Here is a 23,046-nt window from a genome sequence, read left to right on the forward strand (position 1 = left end):
GTGGGGTGGGGGGGCTGGTCTCCGTCATCTGGGAGCCGCCCGGCGGGGGGGTGGAGGTCACATGAGTCGCTGCTGACTCAGTGGTGGGAGGAGTCGCTGTCTGGGTTGTTGTCATGGTTACAAGGAGCGTAGAAACATCGGGACTGCTGGTAGCTAGCGCTGAAGCTAACCCTGAAGCTAACCCTGAAGTGACTGATGATGCAGAGTTTGTCGAAGTGGAAGAAACTAAAGAGGAAGAGGAAGAAGAAGAAGAGGAAGAGGAAGAACATCGTGTTTACAAAGAGAGAAACTTCACCTGACAGTCGATGAATCTGTTTTTCATTTTTCACCAGATTCAACAATTATGAAAATGATTCTTCTCCATCAAGCGATCTCAGTTTATTCGTCTCATCTTATCTGAACGAAGAGAAACTTCTTGTGTTCATAACTTTACAAGAATCAAACTGAACTGAGACGTAACTTTGGAAATTCAGTTTTAACAATAAGAATAAATAGTGCTTCGTTATTCCTGCAATGGGACAATTGAATTGTTACAGCAGCAGAAAGACAAGATGAGTAGCATGCAGTTCTACAAAGAAGTTTATAGAAATATAGAAAATATAAATGTCATTAAACCGGTTTATACAGTGTAAAGAAACATAGCACATGAAAATGTTTCTGACATTTTACATCTGGACATTCTATTAGTCAATAAATAAATCAGCTTTATAAATCAACTCAGAGTTATCAGCTTTAAATGAGATAGTGTATATATAATTAATATCATTATATCCTCAACAGTAGACTTCTCTACCCCCCCCCCCCCCCTTCAGTCTTTAAGCTGAAAGAAAGAATCTCTCTCTGTTTCCTTCGTGGTTCCTTTGATCTACAGATTGATTTTCCTTCCTCTCGGCTCCGATGTGTCGGGGGGGTTTGTACCTGAGCAGGTGAAGCTGATGAGGGCGAGGCACATGGCGAGCGGAGCGTCCATCTTCCTGCAGGAACTCCCACCGAGTGACAAAGATCTCAGTGTGAACGGCGGCTTAGTTTCCATCCAGAGAAAGAGTCTTTTATACAGGTGGGGGGGGGGGGTGGGGGGGGGAGGGGCGGGACTCTGTGTTCACTGTTTGAATCGTTATGACTCAGATTCACTTTCCTCCTTCAGACAAATAGAAATGTTCATTTTCATCACACAGCTGCTGACACAAGGAAGAATTGATTGTTTATTGTCTTTATTAAAATATTTGTTGACTTTCATATTGATAAGCAAGTTGAATATTTTAAGGTAATTTGATGAAACATTAAAATACTTTATTTCTGCTGTGACTCTTTTTCTACCATGTTTTTATTCTGTTTATTTTAATTTCTTCTTTCTTAGTACACCAGACTTTTTAATATTAGCATTTTGATACTTTCTCTATTTTATCCCTCACTATGAAAAGCGTTTATGAGAACTTTGAAAAGCGCTGTATAAATGAAACGTATTATTATTATTATTATAAGAGATCGAACAGCACAAAAGCTCCACCCACTGACCACATGGTCACGTGATATATTTTTACCACATGTCACCAGGGGGCGCCGTAACTTACACAGATGTTCAAAGACATTAATTCAAAACAGTATCAACTTTATTGTTGAAGGTATTTTTATTCATGATAAAGTTTCAGTGATCAAAGGTCAAAGGTCACAGACACGGAAACAGCATCGAGTTTGAAATGAATTTTAATGATGATTTAGTTCAGAGTTGAAAAATAGAAAGTTTGTTGTTTCCTTCTTCGTTGTTTGAATCAGAGAGAAGCCGGAGAACATGTGACATTGTTGGTTTAACTGTAGGAATCTTTCTCAGCCTGTGATTGGCTGGATGGGCCGGACCCCGGGGGGGGCAGGAGGGTCAGCGCCGGCGGGACCGGGTCCGACTCACCTGGACGAGAGGAAGTCAGTCAAACATCAAGTATCATAGAATCAGGATATTAATATCTCCTCTAGGACGAGCTGGTGAATCCCCCCCGAACAATTTGAGGTCGGGGGGGGGGTCCAGGGGACGACTAACACAAAACTGTGCGTGAGAAGATTAAGAGAGGCGGGGCTAAAAACATCTCTGACCAACGTCTGCTCTCTGGAGAATAAACGACCAGGAAGTGACTGTTGTGTTTTACCTGCTGCACTTCTCAGTTTGGCCCCCAGGTGGCTCCAGAACGAACAGTACTTCTGACGCAGACCCTGATGTTGGAGGAGGGCGGGGCTCATTTCCAGGTAGGTGGGCGTGGCTTCAGAGGATCGGACCGGCTGCCAGCGGGGCAGAGCTGACTCCTCCCACACTCTGGACGGGTTCGGGTTCCTGAGGAGAAAGGAGGAGAAGTGATCATGTGACCGCTCGAGTCCCGGTGGTCAACACGGAGCAGAGCGGCGCCCAGAGACTCACGCCGTCCTGACGAAGCTGGAGACGTAGGTCATCGTGGCCAAAGAGAGGCGTCGATCAGAGGAGGTGAAACGCTGAGAGCTGATTGGCTGATGAGGAGTCCCGAACAGAAGCTGAACGTCCAGAGGAACAAACACGTCGGCTCTGCAGACAGAACCAAACGATCACCGCACGCTGACGCCACAGATCTGAAACGCCTCAGTGACTGTTTACTGGAGTAACCATAGCAACAACATGGTGGAAAGTTACTTCATACTCCGGTGCTCTTAGTCACTGAAAGTAAATAAAGTTCTTATCTCTAGATTCTTATATCTGAGGTTTTAATTGTTGACTGGACAAAATGACCTTTGACCTCTGAGACTTAAACAAACAGGGAACCGTTCCCTGACGTCACCTGTCCTGGGCGCCGGACGCCGGCTGATGATACAGGAAGACGTTAGCTCGGCTGTTGGCCCAGTGGCTCGCCATCTGGAGGGCGGGACAGATGATGAACAGATCTCTGCCAGACGGACGGAGAGAGAGAGAAAAACAAATATGAATTTAAATGTTTTCATGTTTTTGAGACGAAAGTCGCTCGTTAACCGTCGTCCTCCTCCAGCGTCTCACCGGGTGGCGCTGTTGAGTGCTCTGGAGAACAGGTTGTATCCGGAGGGGGAGGGGCTATGATCCAGAGAATAGAACCAGGACGCCGCCTCCTTCAGCAGCTCGTTTCCTGTCTCGCCGCCGAGTGAACGAGTCAGCGCCTCATAGAACGCCGTTTTACCATCAGCTCGCCCCTGGAGCTCCTCAAAGTCCTGGGGGGGGGGGGGGGGGGCGGTTGTTTACATGTCAGTGTCTTGATCTGGTTAATATCACAATATTGTTTTCATGGAAACGTCTAGAGGAGGAGGAGGGACATTTTTCATTCTTATTTTTTCCAATTTATTTATTTGTTATTTATTTCTTTTATTTTGATACACAGGAAGACAGGAAGAGGTCAATACAAATACATAACTGAAAGCTGCAGGTTGATTTAAAGAATTAAATAGAATTAATCCAAACTTTTCTATTTTTTTTATTTTCAATCTGTCTTTCTTGGTTTATTTCTTTGAAGGTTTTCTGACCTTGATCCTGCGAGCGCGGCCGATCAGTCCGTCGTGCTCCGAGGTCCCGAGCAGGAGGTCGACGCCCAGGAGGGCCGGGGGGGGGCCGGACCGCCCGACCGGAGACCAGGACCGGAACGGACCGCTGAGCGCCAGCAGCTGGGACAGGAGGTGAGGTCAGGAGACAAGGTCAGGAGACAAGGTCAGGAGCAGAGGTCAGGAGCAGAGGTCAGGAGCAGAGGTCAGGAGACGAGGTCAGGAGCAGAGGTCAGGAGACAAGGTCAGGAGCAGAGGTCAGGAGCAGAGGTCAGGAGCAGAGGTCAGGAGACGAGGTCAGGAGACAAGGTCAGGAGCAGAGGTCAGGAGCAGAGGTCAGGAGCAGAGGTCAGGAGACGAGGTCAGGAGACAAGGTCAGGAGCAGAGGTCAGGAGCAGAGGTCAGGAGACAAGGTCAGGAGCAGAGGTCAGGAGCAGAGGTCAGGAGACCTGACGTCCTGTCCTGGTTTCTGAAACCTACCTTCGTCTGAGCGGCGTTGAGGGTGTCAGTGGGCGTCGCTCTAAGGCAGGTGGCGAGGTCAGAGGTCACACAGCCGAGCTCTTTGGCCAAATCGAGCGCCTGGCGTCTGGAGGAGGAGGGACTCTGAAGCAGTGACGGAGAGAAGACAGAGCCGCCCTGCAGGAAGAGGAAGTGATGTCATCACAACGCAAATCGCTGTTTCCGATCAAACTGATGTTTGATGTTCCTCGCAGTCACATGACTCATGTTGTGACTTTGTGAATAAAACGATGATATTTCTCACCATCAGGATCATGCGCTGGAACAGAGGCTGAGAGGAGGAGGAGGAGGAGGAGGAGGAGGAGGAGGAGGAGGAGGAGGAGGAGGAAGAGGAGGAGGAGGAGGAGGAGGGGGAGGAGGAGGAGGAGGAGGAGGAGCGGAGGTGAAGGCTGGCGATGTCAGCACCACGACGCTCTGCCGCCACCGTCACTCGACTGTTGTCTCCGCCCACCAGGGAGATGTGGGCGTTAACCCAGCGAAGCACCGCCTCCTGGTCTGACAGCCCGTAGTTACCATGGAGACCAGCCTCACCTTGAGAAACAACAGCGGTGTGAAGGTGGAGATGTTAAGAAAGGTTTGTTTACCTGTGTGTGTGTGAGTGTGTGTGTGTGTGTGTGTGAGTGTGTGTGTGTGTGTGTGTGTGTGTGTGTGTGTGTGTGTGTGTGTGTGTGTGTGTCTGTGTGTGTGTGTGTGTGTGTGTGTTATTTACCGAGGCTCAGGAAACCCAGAGCATCGGTTCGGTAGTGAGCTGTTACCACGACGATGTCTCCCACAGCAGCGAGGGTGGAGCCGTCCAGCAGCCCTGGGTTCTGTTTGGCTGAAGGGTTGTAGAAGAAGACCAGGACTGGGACACGCCCCCTCTGACACATAGACATCGATAGGTGAGTGACATCACAGTGACATCACAGTGACATCACAGTGACATCACAGTGACATCACAGCAGTGACTCACCTGAGCAGCCGGTGAGAAGACGTTGAGGTAGAGACAGTCCTCACTGGAGGCCGCCGCCCCATCACCGGGCTGAACACAGCTGAGACTGAGAGAGAGAGACAGGTGGATGACATCAGAGAGACAGGTGGATGACATCAGAGAGACAGGTGGACGACATCAGAGAGACAGGTGGATGACATCAGAGAGACAGGTGGATGACATCAGAGAGACAGGTGGATGACATCAGAGAGACAGGTGGATGACATCAGAGAGACAGGTGGATGAAAGCACAGAGACAGGTGGATGACATCAGAGAGACAGGTGGATGACATCAGAGAGACAGGTGGATGACATCAGAGAGAAAGGTGGATGACATCAGAGAGACAGGTGGATGACATCAGAGAGACAGGTGGATGACATCAGAGAGACAGGTGGATGACATCAGAGAGACAGGTGGATGACGCAGGGCGTTACCGTGGTTTCGTGGCGTCCCAGGTTCCTGTCCAATCAGGCAGTTGAGCTTCTTCAAAGCGGAGAGATCCTATTGGTGGACGGGCGTAGGGCACGCCCAGAAACTGAACGACCGTCCTCTGGTCCGAGCCGACGGGTGTTTCCACGGCAACGCCCTGCAGGACGCCGTGACCAGGGACGGAGACGGTCGTAGCAGTCGATGACCTCGCTGAGGGAAAGAAAACAGGAAGTGAGCTGAGCGGGAATCGAACCGTCGGCAGAGCGGCTGTCCGCTATGACCGGCTCACCTGTCCTCAGGTACACCTGGGGGGCGGGCTCTCTGATAATCAGCCTACAGGAGGGGGCGTGTCTGGAGGAGCCGGGGGTGGAGCTTAGCCCACAAGCTGTGGTGTCGGGGTAAAGGACGCAGCGAGAGGCAGACTCCTCCTCCCTGAGTGACACGGCAACACAAGACTCCGCCTCCTGGCAGGCTGAAGGGAAATGAACGGAGGAGCGTCACCAAATCGAACCGGAGCGAAACACAGATGGTTGTGATGAGTTTTATCGTGGTTACCATGGAGACACCAGTCCCTGGTCTTGTTCCGGTCAGTGGCGATGTCGCGGCTGATGTGGATGACATCATACGTGGAGAGAGACGGGTCGACCAGGACGGACGAGTCAGAGAGGAGACGCCACTCGTCCTCAGACACTGACACACAAACATCACGCACACGCTTTAGTCGTGCTGGTAGTTGTCGTTTTACTGTAGTAGTAACAATACTACAGTACTGTTACTGTAGTAGTAGTTTGTACTATCAATAGTAGCAGCAGCAGTATTACTGCCGTCATAACAGTGATGTTACATACACAAGAAGCTGTGGTAGTAGTAGTAGTAACTTCAGTACAAGTATAAGTAGTATTAGCAGAAGTATCTTTAATACCACAGTATTATAAGTAGCGGTATCAGTAGAAGTACTGCAGCTTCGTTACCGTTGCGTTGACTCAGGCTGAAGGTCGGACACAGAGCCGGAGAGGACGTCCACTGATTCACTGAAAGCACAGGTCACACTGTGTAGTTGTACTGCCTGTGTGTGTACTTGTACTGTGTGTGTGTAGTACTTGTGTGTACCTGGTTTGAGGTACCAGCCGAAAGGATCAGGAGATGTCTTCACGTCTGAGGCTCGACAGTCCTGAGTTCGCCAGGAGGTCATGTGATCTTCACCACAGGTCTGAACCCCGAGACTGATCAGAGACAGACACACAATGTCTGCACCGCCTGCACGCACACACACACACGCACACACACACAGACACACACACACACACACACACACACACTTCATTAGTTCACATTAAAGTGTCTATGATCGGTCAGTACAACATCCTCCTCTGGCTCCACCTACTGGTCAAAATGTCATGTCGAGGATAACGCTCACATTTCTAAACGACCAATCAGAGCCAGCGTCTGACCGAGTGTCATCACTGCTCAGTTACAGCTCCTCCCCTTATTCAAATGTTCTTTTCTACAAATAAACAGATACGAAGTCTAGAAATTAGATTCAAATCGTGGTTTCCATGGTTACCTGGAGATTTGGTGTCTCGGACAAAACCAATTCCACGGCAACAAGGATCCTCATCACAACGCCGCTCACACTCCATGAACCTGACACACACACACACACACACACACACACACACACACACACAACACACACACACAACCAGATGTTTTATGCTTTAACTCACAACAATTGAAAGGCTCATGATCACAAGTCAGTAAGTTATGTAGTTGTCAGCTGAAGTGTGTGTGTGTGTGTGTGTGTGTGTGTGTGTGTTACCCCTCAGACAGTGGCGTGTTGGCGCTCAGACTAACTCGGCTGCGGACCGAGTATGAAACCATCTTCTGGAAGGAAACTCTCTCATAGAAACTCTTCACTGGTCCTGACAGGTCCACTGCACATTCAGAGGTCAGAGGTCAGAGGTCGGAGGTCGCAGCAATAACAGTAGAGGAGTAGACACTTCATTAAGTTATTGATCAGTACCCTTCTTAATGTAGGTGTTGTTAGGTGTTCTGTCCAGCAGGGGGCGGCACTGTGCTCTCAGCGGTTTGTCGTAGGCTCCACAGACTCGAGTGTTCGGAAACAACGAGCAGCCGAAGAAACTCGCTGAGTCGACGTCTCTGACGTCAGCGACGGAGCAGAGCGGCTCCGCCTCGCAGCCTGACGCACACACAACAACCACAACATTACACCTGTTCACATCCTGCTTCAGCTTTACAAACAGGAAACAAAGAGTCGTACGTGTGAGACACCACAGCAGTGCCTGCTGGGAGTTGTAGTTCTTCTTGTTGAGCCAGAACGACAGAGTGGAGAGATTCCTCTGAGGATCCACGAGGACTTCGTCATGTGACAGGAAGTCAAACTTCTGCTGCACCGAGCCTGAAGACACACACACACACACACACACACACAACCACACACACACACACACACACACACACACACACACACACACACACACACACACACACACACACACACACACACACACACACACACACACACACACACACACATTAAGTACTGTTACAAATGTCTTTTATTAATGATGTTGTTGTTGTGATCTATTAAAAACCAGATGAACGAACCGTCCGGAGAAAGATTGAGTTCCGCTGCCGCACAGGAAGCAGAAGAAGAAGAAGAAGAAGAAGCAGGAACTGAATCTGACAAACAGACAAAGTGAGGGTCAGACAAACTTCTTCACTGTGTCACATCATCCAGGAAGAACAAGCACCTGCTAAAGATGCTCCGCCCTCCTGGCAATGCTACAGGTCAAAGGTCACAATCAAATACACAGTCAGAGGACACACGTGACCTTTGACCTGCTCACATTAGTGAAACTGTTAGCAAGCTACGTTAGCAATACTCTATTTCACTGGGTTCATCCTCTGGGATCATGAGACCATGGAGACGTTTCCACAACAAACACAGGGTCAGGACTGATGGCAGAGGTCAAAGGTCAGTACCGGTGTTTAGGTAGACCGACTGGAAGCTGATGATGGACGCCTGGTAGTCTTTGTTCTTACTGTCAGCTGGCAGAGCAGCGTCAGCTGGGGACAGACAGACACACACCGGTCAGTACAGGGACACTAGAGACAGAGCAGAGACAGTAGAGACAGAGCAGAGACAGTAGAGACAGAGCAGAGACAGAGCAGAGAGACAGTAGAGACACTAGAGACAGAGCAGAGACAGTAGAGACAGAGCAGAGACACTAGAGACAGAGCAGAGACACTAGAGACAGAGCAGAGACAGAGCAGAGAGACAGTAGATACACTAGAGACAGAGCAGAGACAGTAGAGACAGAGCAGAGACACTAGAGACAGAGCAGAGACAGAGCAGAGAGAGTAGAGACAGAGCAGAGAGAGTAGAGACAGAGCAGAGACACTAGAGACAGAGCAGAGACACTAGAGACAGAGCAGAGAGAGTAGAGACACTAGAGACAGTAGAGACAGAGCAGAGACACTAGAGACAGAGCAGAGACAGAGCAGAGAGAGTAGAGACAGAGCAGAGAGAGTAGAGACAGAGCAGAAACACTAGAGACAGAGCAGAGACACTAGAGACAGAGCAGAGACACTAGAGACAGAGCAGAGACAGAGCAGAGAGAGTAGAGACAGAGCAGAGAGAGTAGAGACAGAGCAGAGACAGAGCAGAGAGAGTTGAGACAGAGCAGAGAGAGTAGAGACAGAGCAGAGACACTAGAGACAGAGCAGAGACACTAGAGACAGAGCAGAGACACTAGAGACAGAGCAGAGAGAGTAGAGACACTAGAGACAGAGAGACAGTAGAGACAGAGCAGAGACAGAGCAGAGACACTAGAGACAGAGCAGAGAGAGCAGAGACAGAGCAGAGAGAGTAGAGACAGAGCAGAGACAGTAGAGACAGAGCAGAGACACTAGAGACAGAGCAGAGACAGTAGAGACAGAGCAGAGACACTAGAGACAGAGCAGAGACACTAGAGACAGAGCAGAGACACTAGAGACAGGTTTTGACGTCAGTGAGTCCTGTTTTTGTCTCACTAATGATGAAATTGTCTCCTCCGAATTCGAACAGGAAGTTCCTCTGCTGCTCGTTGTAGGTAAGCCCCGCCCCACAGATACGATTGGCTGTTCCCTGTCCAGTCACGTCCCAGTCCTTGTCCATACACATCAGGACTGGCGGAGCTCTCAGCCAACCACAGAGCAGAGAACCTGAGGGGAGGGGCATACGCTCAGACGGTCATTGATTCATCCCTTGTTGCAGGTCTCACGCTGTGTCTCCATGGTAACGCACCTCCGTTCAGGCGGTTCTGGTTGAGGACGAACCCGTCGCAGCAGGTGTCGCGGCTACAGCCGTCCTGACAGAAACGATGAGCGTCCGACAGAGAGGTCGGCCCGGAGAACACCTGAGTCCTGAACACACCTGAGACCACCTTCCTCATCCTCATCCTCACAAAGCTCTGCTGCTGCTGCCGCGAGGAAAACTCCTCCCCTGACACACACACACACACACACACACACACACACACACACACACACACACACACACACACACACACACACACACACACACACACACACACACACACAGACACACACACACACACACACACACACACACACAGTCAGAAATGCTTGTTTTGCTAATGTCAGTCGTCTGGTTGCCTTGGTAACAGTACCTTTCTTCCTGATGACCATCAGATCAGAAGCTCCGCCCCTCACTCGCACTGAACAACTGAGGAAATCAAAGAGCTCCGCCTCAGGATTACCCAGAAACCCAGTGGTCTGAAGACACACACACACACACACACACACACATTGAATACATGATAATTGTGTTGTTTTCAGAAATGGTTTGATTGTAAGTCTGTGTGTGTGTGTGTGTGTCTGTGTGTGTGTGTACCTGTTGGGAGGTGTTGCAGTGTGTGTTCAGTGTGTGTGTGCTGTACAGTTCACACTGAGTCTGTCTGCTGAACAGCGCCACATGGTGGCAGGACGGGTTGGCTGCACACGCTGAGGAAACAAACAGTAACAATCAAGTGTTAGAACTTTGTGATTAGGATAATAAATATAAATAAGATGATTCAAGTGTTTAATTAACCTCAGTTCTCTGCAGCTGCTTATTTAATGAACGTAACTTCTCTTATTTAATCACAGTTATTAGTTTCTACTTGTTCCCTTTCAAATCTATAAACAAATAGATAGAGTGTGTGTGTGTGGGGGGGGGGCTGTTTGACCTTGGACACAGGCTTTGAGGTCAGAGGTCATCGTCTGCAAGACTTCGGCGTCTTCAGCTCCGACAATCTGATCTGATCCAGGAACAAGCTGAAACCTGCTGAGAACTACAACACACACACACACACACACACACACACACACACACACACACACACACACACACACACACACACACACACACACACACGTTACAGCTGCTTTTCACTCCTACGAGTGTTAGGAAGCTGCTCTCTGATTGGCTGCTAGCTCATCACCTGAACACTCCTCATCAGTGAGAGCTTTGTCACTGTTGGTCCATTCAAGCTCCGCCCCCTCGCCACTGAAACACCTCCACCGGCCGGACAGGAAGTCAGGCTGGGCCGACAGGAAGTCTCCTCGCTCTGAGCACCTCAAACCCCGCCTCTGACACGCGGTGACACCTGACACAGACAGATCATCAGTGACGGGTCGTCATGGCGACCGAACGGCTCAGGAGGCGTGTTCTACTCAATGACTCACATTGATTGACAGATGACGCTCCAGCAGGTGAGGAACCTCTGGGACACTTGTTGCAGAAGCCCCGCCCCTTTTCATCCTGATAGGTTCCCTGTACACACAGAAGACACGCCCCCTCCATGGAGAAACTCCCGGCAGGACAAACGACTGCAAAGACACAGATGTGAGATTCAGTTAAAGGACGAACGAGACAAGAGACAAGAGACAAGAGACAAGAGACAAGAGACAAGAGACAAGAGACAAGAGACGAGAGACAAGAGACGAGAGACAAGAGACGAGAGACGAGAGACGAGAGACGAGGGACAAGAGACGAGAGACGAGGGACAAGAGACAAGAGATAAGTGACGAGAGACGAGAGACGAGAGACGAGAGAGAAGAAAGAAGAGAGAAGAGACGAGAGACGAGAGACGAGAGACGAGAGACAAGGGACGAGAGACAACAGACCACACGACTCACTGCATCCATCGCCATCGCTGGCCAAGTTGTAACCAGGGGAACAGCTGAAGGTTGGTGTTGTCATGGAAACTAGCGTGGCCTGGACATTACCCAGAAGTCCTCGAACTCCGTCCAGAAGTCTGGACTCGTTCAGGAACACACCTGATCCAAAACCATACGTCAGCATGAGGATCAGTGACCACATATCCTTTGTTTGTGTTTATTTGATTTTTATTTATGTATCGTACATGTGTGAATTAATCTGAACAATTCAGATTCAAGATATAATTGGTTGATCAACAGGTTCATGAAGTCTCTGCTCACCGATGTCGTGGAGGTCAGGGAGGTCAGATACCGGGAGGTCAGTCAGGCTGACAGACCATGTGACCCTCAGGTTCACTGAGTCGTCACCGTCACACTGCAGCCGCACCCCCGACTCATCACACAGCAACACTGTGCGGCCCGACACCGGGAGCTACAGACACACACACACACACACACACACACACACACACACACACACACACACACAGTGAAAAGTATTTTTACCCTATAAATGTAAAATTTTGAAATAAACGTTGACTATGAGGAGAATCATGTGTGCGTCCTGCAGGTGTGACGTTTACCTGTGTGGTGCACAGCCCCCTGGTGGTCATGGAGCTGAACAGCAGGGACTGTAAACTACTGATCTGAGAGCAGGAGGACGTCAAAGACCAGTGTTGAGAGTACGACACCAACTGGAGAGGCTGAGAGACTACACACACACACACACACACACACACACACACACACACACACACACACACACACACACACACACACACACACACACACACACACACACACACACACACACACACACACACACACACGCACACAACGGTAAATAACACTGTTTGAGGATTCAAATTAAATCAGGATAAAATAAAAACAACAAATCATTGAATTTAAATAAATGGTATTTTCTATATTAATTCTAAAAGTTGTTCTGCCCTCTAGTGGCCAAAATATATTAATTCAGTTTTTTGTAAAGGCCTTTAAAGCGAAGTCGAGACGAATAAACAACGTGAAAAGAGAAATACTCGTCTTCACTGTGATGGATGAAGGAAAACGTTATGATAATCTGTCCAGATAAAATGTACGATATGTTCCTTTGAAAGACTCTTACTCTGACAGGCTCCACTCAGCGGTTTCCTGTCTCCGCCCCATCGCTGAGTCTCGGTCTCACACAGGAAGCTGCTGACAGGAAGTGTGTTGTGGTAACCATGGTAACAGATGAGCTCACAGCTCTGTTGACCATTAGCCGCTGAGCTGCAGACCAGGGCGCCATGGGTAACAACAGGCTCGGGACAGAGAGGACCTTTAAAGAGAGACAAACATGTGGACCAATCAGCAGCCTCAGTCAGAGATGCTGTTCCTGCAACATCCACCAGGGGCTGCTGTGATTAAACTGAGTGAAGTGAAGAAGATTCTGCCACAAATTCAAAGTAACGCCGACCCGATTCCTAAGGACACGCAAAGGAAAAGGACATACGATCACAGTCTGGCGTCCGTCCTGTCTGTCGAAGCGCCCGGGTCCCATCTACTTCCTGTCCATCATCAGAGACACACCAACAGGAAGTGACATCACACTGCAGTGGGACGAAGGATCCGTCAGGTCGACAATCACGACTCTGCAGTTCACACCAGCTGGGACCTGAACACACCACAAGGGTCAGCAGTCTACAGAGTGTGTGTGTGTGTGTCTGTTTGTGTGTGTGTGTGTGTGTGTGTGTGTGTCTGTGTGTGTGTCTGTGTGTTTCTGTGTGTGTTTACATGTTAGCTGTCCTGTGACGTCCTGTGTTGCCATCTGTATCTTCTCTCCAGTGAGAGGATTCACACACCAGCCTGCAGCGCCTCCTGTCTGTAGCATAGAGTAACTACCATCCTGAAGCACACACACACACACACATACACACACACACACGTATAAGTATTATATGCATGTAACTTTTGAAAATACAACAAGGTGAAGGAGTTTATTCTTATATATTTCAGGATCATCTCAGGTCACTGACTCACACGTGTGTGTTTTCTTACCTCCTCACATGTTGTGACATCAGAGCCTTTCGTCCAACCAGAGAGCAGAGTGTGAGCCTGGGCTCTTTGACAGCGAGTCAGACCTGTAGGCAGACACACACACACACACACACACACACACACACACACACACACACACACTCTTTAATGAGCAGACGGTTCCACCTGACCTCAACATGACTCGGAGCTTTTGAAAGTCTCACATGGCGGCAGGACGAGCGAGCGGCTGCTCAGCGAGTTGGAGACGAACTCTCCATCTTCATCTACACACCAACACTGACCTGGAGAACAACACACACATGAATGTTTCAGAATGTTCTGAAGCACTGTACAGACGTGTGTGTGTGTGTGTGTGTGTGTGTGTGTGTGTGAGTGTGTGTGAGACCTGTGCTGTGGTAGCACTGTGTGTCCATCCAGCCTCCGGCAGCGTCACACTGAGGTGTGAACGGCCGGTACGACCGACGCTCTGGACGCAGGAACATCTGCACAGCTGAAACACATTGATTCAGTGTTGTTCATCAAACCTAAGTTATTCCTTTGATCCTCAAACAGAATCTGAACTGACTCACTGGAGGAGGCAGCCAATCGCAGAGCAGCGTAGGACTGACTCAGCATCTGCTCAGAAATCTGCTTCTCCTCCCGTGATTGGTTGATTTGAAGCTCGTCAGGGGTCAGACGCAGACCTTCGGCCAATAGGAATCCGTATCCCAGAGGGACGTGTGAGGACTGAGAGAGAGAGACCACGCCCTTCACCCGCTCTCTGAACGCTGTGACCTCATCCAACGCCTGAGAGCAGCGACCTGCAAGTGACCACAGCTCCGGTTAGCGTGGCTAATGGGCTAGCATCCAACTAATGTGACCTTCACTGGTAAAGTGAATGGAGCAGCCGACCAATCAGAGCAGACTTCATCAGGAAGGGCGTCTTAAAGAGACAGGAGCTAAAAGCAGGTGTTAGAGACAGAGGCTTAAGAGAGGAGCTGCAGCGATGGTCGGTGTGAGGAACCTGATTCTGAACATCATGCAAACATTTTACAGTCATAACAACGATTAAAGTGATCAACTCCCTGAATCACCAGTAATAATATCATCATATGTTCCATCTTCTCACAGACACTCGTCCGCTCTAACTCACTCTTCATGAGCGTTGGTGAGAAAAAGAAAAATCTAATAAACATCTGTGTTTGTGTGACTTCGTCTTCCTGTTGGTTTGGGATCTTTGTTTGTAGAAGTGTGACTGACCTGTGGAGGACAGGAGCTCCTGAGTCGGTCTCTGTGGACCTGGATCTGGACCTGGACCTGGAACACAGCAGCAGACACACACTCACACCTGCTCACTCAGGAGACTTGCTCGTGTTTAGTGACAAAGATGATTTGAAATGTTCATATTTTATTTTTCATCCTCTAAGACGCTTCTCCTTAAAACTGCTTCCACATATAAATTGATCTAAAGCAAAGACTTGTGTCAGTACGTGAGTGATATCTTACAGTTGACAGCGCCCCCTGGTGGCCCAGCAGGTATGCTTGTCCCCTCAGCGTCCACACAGAAGCAGCGGGACCCAGCACACTGCAGTGGCAGGAAGTCTCCCTCCTCCGAGCATGCTGGGATGTGGAGTTCAGCTCCGGCCGACAGCTTTCCTTTCACCTCCAGCGCCTGGGCTCTCTCTCTCTCACAGCGGGTCGGACAACGAGGCCGGCGACCGGAGGTCCGCGACCCTGTGACCTCCTGACCCTGAGGGTCCACACACCAGCAGTCTCCACCCTGACACTGGACCTCCTGGAACCCGCCGCTGGACGAGCAGGTCGGAACGAACACAGCTGCTGTGTCCTGGTCCTGGTCAGCAGAGCAGTGCCGGAGCAGCGGAGCCAGAACCTGGAAAACACCAGCAGCTCTACGTTTGACCTTTGACCCTGTTTGGTTTTAGTAAGTCCGTCCACTGACGACTCCTTTGACTGAAACAACCTGTCGTCCCTAAAGTCCCTAAAAGCAGAGGAGGAGCCAGAGCTTCAGCATCAAGCTCCTCCCCTCTGGAACCATCTCAGACTCCTTCTGTACGATGAGGATTCAAACCTTTAGGATCCGGTTAGAACTGGTTCAGGTTAGAACTGGTTCAGGTTTGTCTCGACACTGGTTCACCTTCACTATGTAAATTCTCTCTTCAGATCAGTACTGTTGTTGTGTTGATGTGTTGATGTGTTGTTGTGTTGATGTGTTCAGTTCCAGTAGCACATGTGCGTGTCCTGGGAGAGGATCCTCACACGGGACTGAGCTTTATTCACTGATAAGTTTCTATTTGACTGAGTTGAGTTAAGAACAAGTGTCACACCGTGGTGAGGTTTGTCTTGTCTTGGGGTTTTTGTCTCGTAACTTCCTGTTTTATTTTGAAATCCTAACTCTCCTCTCGTTTCAGGTCACTTGCCCTTCCTCATGTGTCACCGGTCTGATTGTCTCTGATTGTTTCCACCTGTTCCCTTCACCCTCATGTGCTTATAGTCTGCGTCTCCCCTTTGTCTTGTGCCGAAGTGTTTCGTTCTTGTTCGTGCACCTAAGCCTTACCCACAGTCATTGTCGTTTTTGCCAAAGAGTTTCTTGCTACGCCACGTAAGTTGTTTTCTGTTTCCTCCTTGAGAGTGATTTTTTGTTTAAGTTTTCCAGTTTAGCTTTGTTTTGTGTTGTTTGTAAACTGTTTTTCTTCCTCCCTTTTGGAGCGATTTATGTTAAGAGAGATTTAGTTAGTTTGTTGAGCCTCCTGTTTAGGTGAGCCTTTTCTTTTGCCCCATTTATTAGTAGTTTGGTTTTCCTCCTTCGGGAGCGCTTTTGATTTCTTGCTCTTGCCATTTGTTTGTCCTCCTTCGGGAGTGATTTATGTTTAAAAGCTTTTTCTTTTTCTAGTGTATGTTTTGTATTTATTAGGAAGTTCTTTTTCCCCAGTTATTGCTTGCCAAGTGTTATATTATTATATAGATATAGTTAGTGAGATTTTCATAGCCTTCTTGTTTGTCACTCTGCATTGAGGTTCTGAAATCAATAAAGTGTGCTGGTACGTGATATTCTCTGCTTCTGAGTCCTCATTCCACTCCAGGCCTGACCACAGGAAGTTGAGTTAAGAACAGGAAGTTGATCCTTGTGAACATCTATGAGACTAATAACCTGTGATTGATTATTGTTGAGTGTGTAAGACACTCATGTGTTGTTGTGTTGTTGTTTTGTTTCTTTCTGACGAAGCGACTCTGACCTGCTGCAGGGAGGCGGAGCTGCTGCTTCCTGTGAGTGTGTGTTGGAGCCCGGCGAGGAAGGCGGGGTCCTCCAGCGCTCTGCTGACGGACCGGACCAGGTCCCGGTTCCTCTGGAGGCCGATGGCGACGCTGTTAGAGGAGAGCAGCTCCAGGCCGAGAGACCCTCGCGCCCCCACCGCTCCGCTGAGGTTAAAGGTCGCAGCGTTCTTCAGAAACTTCCCTCCGAACAGGTTCTCCTGCAGGCGGCGAGGGGAGGCCCGGGCCAGGGCCTGCAGGGCTCCGCCCACAGAGGGGAAGAGACCCTGCAGGACTTCAACCAGGCGAGACAGGAAGAAGGTCGGATCCGCCTCCACCGGCAGGATGTCCAGGAGAGGCCGAAGGAGCTGGAGACAGGAAGCTGGAGATCTGGGCGACGTGGCGTCAGGAAGAGGAGGAGCCACGGGTCCAGAAAACAGACGAGAGAGAGCGAGACGCCGCTGAGAGAGACAGTCCACACCTGGACCTGGAGGAGGAGAGGAAGAGGAAGAGGAGAGGAGAGGAGAGGAGAGGAAGAGGAAGAGGAAGAGGAAGAGGAAGAGGAGAGGAAGAGGAAGAGGAAGAGGAGAGCAGAGGAGAGGAAGAGGAGAGGAAGAGGAAGAGGAAGAGGAAGAGGAAGAGGAAGAGGAAGAGGAAGAGGAAGAGGAGAAGAGGAAGAGGAAGAGGAGAGGAGGAAGAGGAAGAGGAAGAGGAAGAGGAAGAGGAGGAAGAGGAAGAGGCAGAGAAGAAGACAAGGAGAGGTAGGGGAAGAGGAAGAGGAAGAGGAGGAAGAGGAAGAGAGGTAGAAAAGGAGAGGTAGGGGAAGAGGAGAAGAAAACACGTGATGAGAAGAATACTGATTGATGAACTAAGGTCCCAGATGGAATGAACGCATGTTTCTGATGAAGAGGACGACAGGACGAAGAGGAGGAAGAGGAGGAAGAGGAGGAAGAGGAGGAAGAGGACGAAGAGGAGGAGGAGACTCACTGCAGATTAGAGCGTCTCCAAACTGCCGACTCCCAGCATGCTCTCTGCCTGTGGGCGCCACACACCAGCACTGCCCCCCCTGCTGGCACTGTCTGGAAGTGAACGCTCCTGCGTCGTCGCAGGTCGGGACGTAGTGATCGGACGCCGCCGCCCGCCGCTCCTCCTCACAGGCCGAGGGACCTGAGGTCAAAGTTCACATCAGTTTTAACCAGTTTAACATTGTTCCGACTTGAATGAAAGAGACGTTTACATCTGAAGCGCCCGGTGGCGGCGAGGCGGACTCCCAGCATCCTCCTCTGCAGGACGCTGTAGACGTTGCTCTGAGACAAGGAGCGCCCGGACCGGAGGCCGGAGAACGCCGAGTCGTACACGCCGGAGAGGAGGAGCTCCACACCTGAGCAACAAGCACATGGTCACTGATGTCTTCCTCATTGTGGTCGTCATGGGAACGGAGCATGTGACTCACCTGTGTTCTCCAGCTCCCGCCCCCTGCTGTCCGAGCAGAAGCAGTAGGAGGAAACCAGCGGGAAGAACTTCCTGAAACCGCTGAAGGTCTCGAAGGCTTCTGGGAACCTGACACCACACACACACACTGTTATACACACACACACTGTTATACACACACACACACTGTTATACACACACACACACACACTGTTATACACCCACACACACACACTGTTATACACACACACACACACACTGTTATACACACACACACTGTTATACACACACACACTGTTATACACACACACACACACTGTTATACACCCACACACACACACTGTTATACACACACACACACACACTGTTATACACACACACACTGTTATACACACACACACACACACTGTTATACACACACACACACACTGTTATACACACACACACACACACACTGTTATACACACACACACACACACACACTGTTATACACACACACACACACTCAGAATGTGCAGTCAGGTGTGTGTCCCGGTGTGTGTCCTGGTGTGTGTCCTGGTGTGTGTCCAGGCGTGTGTCCAGGTGTGTGTTCAGCTGTGTGTCCAGGTGTGTTTAGAGGTGTGTGTCCAGGTGTGTGTCCAGGTGTGTGTACCTGTTGAAGTTGTGCAGCTGTGTGTGCAGGTGTGTGTGAAGGTGTGTGTCCAGGTGTGTGTCCAGGTGTGTGTCCAGGTGTGTGTGCAGATGTGTGTGAAGGTGTGTGTCCAGGTGTGTGTCCAGGTGTGTGTCCAGGTGTGTGTCCAGGTGAGTGTAGAGGTGTGTGTAGAGGTGTGTGTCCAGGTGTGTGTAGAGGTGTGTGTAGAGGTGTGTGTAGAGGTGTGTGTAGAGGTGTGTGTAGAGGTGTGTGTCCAGATGTGTGTCCGGGTGTGTGTGTTGGTGTGTGTCCAGATGTGTGTCCAGGTGTGTGTGCAAGTGTCTGTAGAGGTGTGTGTCCAGGTGTGTGTCCAGGTGTGTGTCCAGGTGTGTGTCCAGGTGTGTGTCCAGGTGTGTGTCCCGGTTTGTGTCCAGGCGTGTGTCCAGGTGTGTGTTCAGCTGTGTGTCCAGGTGTGTTTAGAGGTGTGTGTCCAGGTGTGTGTCCAGGTGTGTGTACCTGTTGAAGTTGTGCAGCTGTGTGTGCAGGTGTGTGTGAAGGTGTGTCAGGTGTGTGTGAAGGTGTGTGTGAAGGTGTGTGTCCAGGTGTGTGTCCAGGTGTGTGTTCCGGTGTGTGTAGAGGTGTGTGTTCAGGTGTGTGTCCCGGTGTGTGTCCAGGTGTGTATCCAGGTGTGTGTCCAGGTGTGTGTCCCGGTGTGTTTCCAGGTGAGTGTAGAGGTGTGTGTCAAGGTGTGTGTCCAGGTGAGTGTAGAGGTGTGTGTCCAGGTGTGTGTAGAGGTGTGTGTAGAGGTGTGTGTCCAGGTGTGTGTAGAGGTGTGTGTCCAGGTGTGTGTCCAGGTGTGTGTAGAGGTGTGTGTAGAGGTGTGTGTAGAGGTGTGTATAGAGGTGTGTGTCCAGATGTGTGTCCAGGTGTGTGTCCCGGTGTGTGTCCAGATGTGTGTCCAGGTGTGTGTCCCGGTGTGTGTCCCGGTGTGTGTCCAGGTGTGTGTCCAGGTGTGTGTGCAGGTGTGTGTCCAGGTGTGTGTCCCGGTGTGTGTAGAGGTGTGTGTAGAGGTGTGTGTAGAGGTGTGTGTAGAGGTGTGTGTAGAGGTGTGTGTCCAGATGTGTGTCCAGGTGTGTGTCCCGGTGTGTGTCCAGATGTGTGTCCAGGTGTGTGTGCAAGTGTCTGTAGAGGTGTGTGTGCAGGTGTGTGTCCAGGTGTGTGTCCCGGTGTGTGTCCAGGTGTGTGCAGGTGTGTGTCCCGGTGTGTGTCCAGGTGAGTGTAGAGGTGTGTGTAGAGGTGTGTGTCCAGGTGTGTGTAGAGGTACGTGTAGAGGTGTGTGTAGAGGTGTGTGTCCAGATGTGTGTCCAGGTGTGTGTCCCGGTGTGTGTCCAGGTGTGTGTGCAAGTGTCTGTAGAGGTGTGTGTCCCGGTGTGTGTCCAGCTGTGTGTCCAGGTGTGTGTGCAGGTGTGTGTCCAGGTGTGTGTACCTGTTGAAGTTGTGTAGCAGGTCCAGTTCGCTCCTGTCCGTCATGTTGATGAACTTGCACTGAACCGGCAGGAAGCTGCCGTCGGCTGCGCACTGAGGAGGAGAAGAAGGCGTGGCCCCGTGGAGGAGGCGCCGCCCCCTCACCTCACAGCTGCCAGGACCTGCAGGTCAAAGGTCAAGGTGTCAGCAGGTCACAGCAGCACACGGAGACAACAGCAGTGTTCATACGCACAGCGATCCGGGGTCCCGGCCTGTCGGGTCCCGTACAGCTCCATCCCGTCCTGGTCCACGCACCAGCAGCGCCCCCTGCTGGCGTCACACTGAACCGACTCGAAGAGGCCGGGGGCGGAGCAGCGCAGCACCGACTGCAGCTGGCAGGGGGAGGGGCCTACAGACACAAGGTTCACACACACATCGCTCAAATCATTTCCCTCTGATGGAACTCCACCTTCCAGATAGAAGGTGTTAGCTGACCTCTGACCTCTGACCTCTGACCTTGTGTCCTTTTTTATAAATACATGAGAAACAACACAAACTTGTGTGGAACATGTCACATGTGATGGTCACACGTGTGTTAGCGTGTTGTCGTGTTTCTCACAGTGAGGAGCGGAGCTGTTGGTTCGAGTCCTGACGACCTCTTGACCTTCAGCATCCACACACCAACACTCCTGACCCCGCCCCCTGCACTGCACAGGTCTACACACACACACACACACACACACACACACACACTCAGTGGCAGGTTCATAAATCACTGAACACACACACACTAATGGAGGCGTGTCCTACCTGAAGCTGCCGTCCTCTGTGCACTGGGGGACGTCCTCTTGTTGCCGGGCAACGGCCGCGGCCCTCAGCATCTCACAGCGGCTCAGGGCGCCCGAGTCCAGCTGGTACTCTGGACAACAGTGACATCATCAGGAGACAGTGACATCATCAGGAGACAGTGACATCATCAGGAGACAGTGACATCATCAGGAGACAGTGAGACAGTGACATCATCAGGAGACAGTGACATCATCAGGAGACAGTGACATCATCAGGAGACAGACCACAGACAGAGACCAGAGACCACAGACAGAGACCAGGGACCACAGACAGAGACCACAGACAGAGACCACAGACAGAGACCACAGACAGAGACCAGAGACCACAGACAGAGACCACAGACAGAGACCAGAGACACAGACAGAGACCAGAGACCACAGACAGAGACCACAGACAGAGACCAGAGACCACAGACAGAGACCACAGACAGAGACCAGAGACCACAGACAGAGACCACAGACAGAGACCAGAGACCACAGACAGAGACCAGGGACCACAGACAGAGACCACAGACAGAGACCACAGACAGAGACCACAGACAGGGGCCACAGACAGAGATAGAGACCAGAGACCACAGACAGAGACCACAGACAGAGACCAGAGACCACAGACAGAGACCACAGACAGAGACCACAGACAGAGACCACAGACAGAGACAACAGACAGGGGCCACAGACAGAGACCAGGGACCACAGACAGAGACCACAGACAGAGACCACAGACAGGGGCCACAGACAGAGATAGAGACCAGAGACCACAGACAGAGACCACAGACAGAGACCAGAGACCACAGACAGAGACCAGAGACCACAGACAGAGACCACAGACAGAGACCAGAGACCACAGACAGAGACCACAGACAGAGACAACAGACAGGGGCCACAGACAGAGATAGAGACCAGAGACCACAGACAGAGACCACAGACAGAGACCAGAGACCACAGACAGAGACCACAGACAGAGACCACAGACAGAGACCAGAGACCACAGACAGAGACCACAGACAGAGACCACAGACAGAGCCACAGACAGAGACCAGAGACCACAGACAGAGACCACAGACAGAGACCAGAGACCAGAGACCACAGACAGAGACCACAGACAGAGACCACAGACAGGGGCCACAGACAGAGACCACAGACAGAGACCACAGACAGAGCCACAGACAGAGACAGAGACAGAGACCACAGACAGGACCAGAGACACAGACCACAGACCACAGACAGAGACCACAGACAGAGACCACAGACAGAGACCAGAGACAGAGACCAGAGACCACAGACAGAGACAGAGACAGAGACCACAGACAGAGACCAGAGACCAGAGACCAGAGACCAGAGACCAGAGACCAGAGACCAGAGACCAGAGACCAGCGACCACAGACAGAGCCACAGAACAGAGACCAGAGACCACAGACAGAGACCAGAGAGAGACCAGAGACACAGACCACAGACAGGGGGGGGTGGTCCGGTACCTGAGGCTCTGCCCTCCAGCAGCTCGGCGCCACACAGCAGGACGCAGGTGATGCTCAGCAGCCAGGACATCGTGGTCGTCGTGGTGACGGACTGAGCGTCTCTGGGTCTTTATAGACCGGTGGATCTGCTGAGTCACCGTGAGGAGCATCAACCAAACACACCTTCCTCCTCCTCCTCCTCCTCCTCCTCCTCGGTCCGTCCTGCTGGAACCAGGAGTCCTCGACCACAGCTCGGGGGGGGGCAGTGG

General features: G+C 50.9%; 1 protein-coding gene across 1 annotated transcript; it reads right to left on the reverse strand.

The window, feature by feature from the left end:
- Positions 1-1,805: 1,805 nt before the first annotated feature.
- Positions 1,806-22,868, reverse strand: tg (thyroglobulin). Its single transcript, XM_061080829.1, has 50 exons — positions 22,799-22,868; positions 21,286-21,394; positions 21,095-21,192; positions 20,729-20,884; positions 20,498-20,657; positions 18,403-18,509; positions 18,187-18,330; positions 17,937-18,116; positions 16,934-17,436; positions 15,186-15,570; positions 14,940-14,978; positions 14,270-14,500; positions 14,086-14,190; positions 13,904-13,981; positions 13,701-13,783; positions 13,437-13,548; positions 13,156-13,317; positions 12,790-12,981; positions 12,248-12,375; positions 11,946-12,096; positions 11,643-11,783; positions 11,190-11,333; positions 10,946-11,110; positions 10,691-10,795; positions 10,357-10,466; positions 10,128-10,238; positions 9,748-9,940; positions 9,495-9,665; positions 8,437-8,528; positions 8,067-8,145; positions 7,720-7,857; positions 7,462-7,638; positions 7,258-7,372; positions 7,003-7,082; positions 6,549-6,695; positions 6,410-6,469; positions 5,994-6,128; positions 5,728-5,910; positions 5,444-5,648; positions 4,991-5,075; positions 4,748-4,898; positions 4,419-4,569; positions 4,283-4,334; positions 4,000-4,155; positions 3,505-3,642; positions 3,008-3,195; positions 2,796-2,900; positions 2,405-2,545; positions 2,139-2,320; positions 1,806-1,903 (listed from the first exon to the last, which is right to left on the reverse strand). Exons 1-50 carry the CDS (start codon positions 22,866-22,868, stop codon positions 1,806-1,808), a joined length of 7,191 nt encoding a protein of 2,396 aa, XP_060936812.1.
- Positions 22,869-23,046: the final 178 nt, after the last annotated feature.

This window comes from Limanda limanda, chromosome 11 (assembly GCF_963576545.1).
Source record: "Limanda limanda chromosome 11, fLimLim1.1, whole genome shotgun sequence".
In the NCBI taxonomy this organism is placed as follows: domain Eukaryota; kingdom Metazoa; phylum Chordata; class Actinopteri; order Pleuronectiformes; family Pleuronectidae; genus Limanda; species Limanda limanda.

Coding starts and splice junctions, on each gene's coding strand:
- tg (XM_061080829.1), bottom strand. CDS start 22,868: ATGTCCTGGCTGCTGAGCATCACCTGCGTCCTGCTGTGTGGCGCCGAG. Junction 11,334..11,642: donor CAGCGATGGCGATGGATGCA/GTGAGTCGTGTG, acceptor GTGTCTTTGCAG/TCGTTTGTCCTGCCGGGAGT. Junction 4,156..4,282: donor TCCAGCGCATGATCCTGATG/GTGAGAAATATC, acceptor CTCTTCCTGCAG/GGCGGCTCTGTCTTCTCTCC.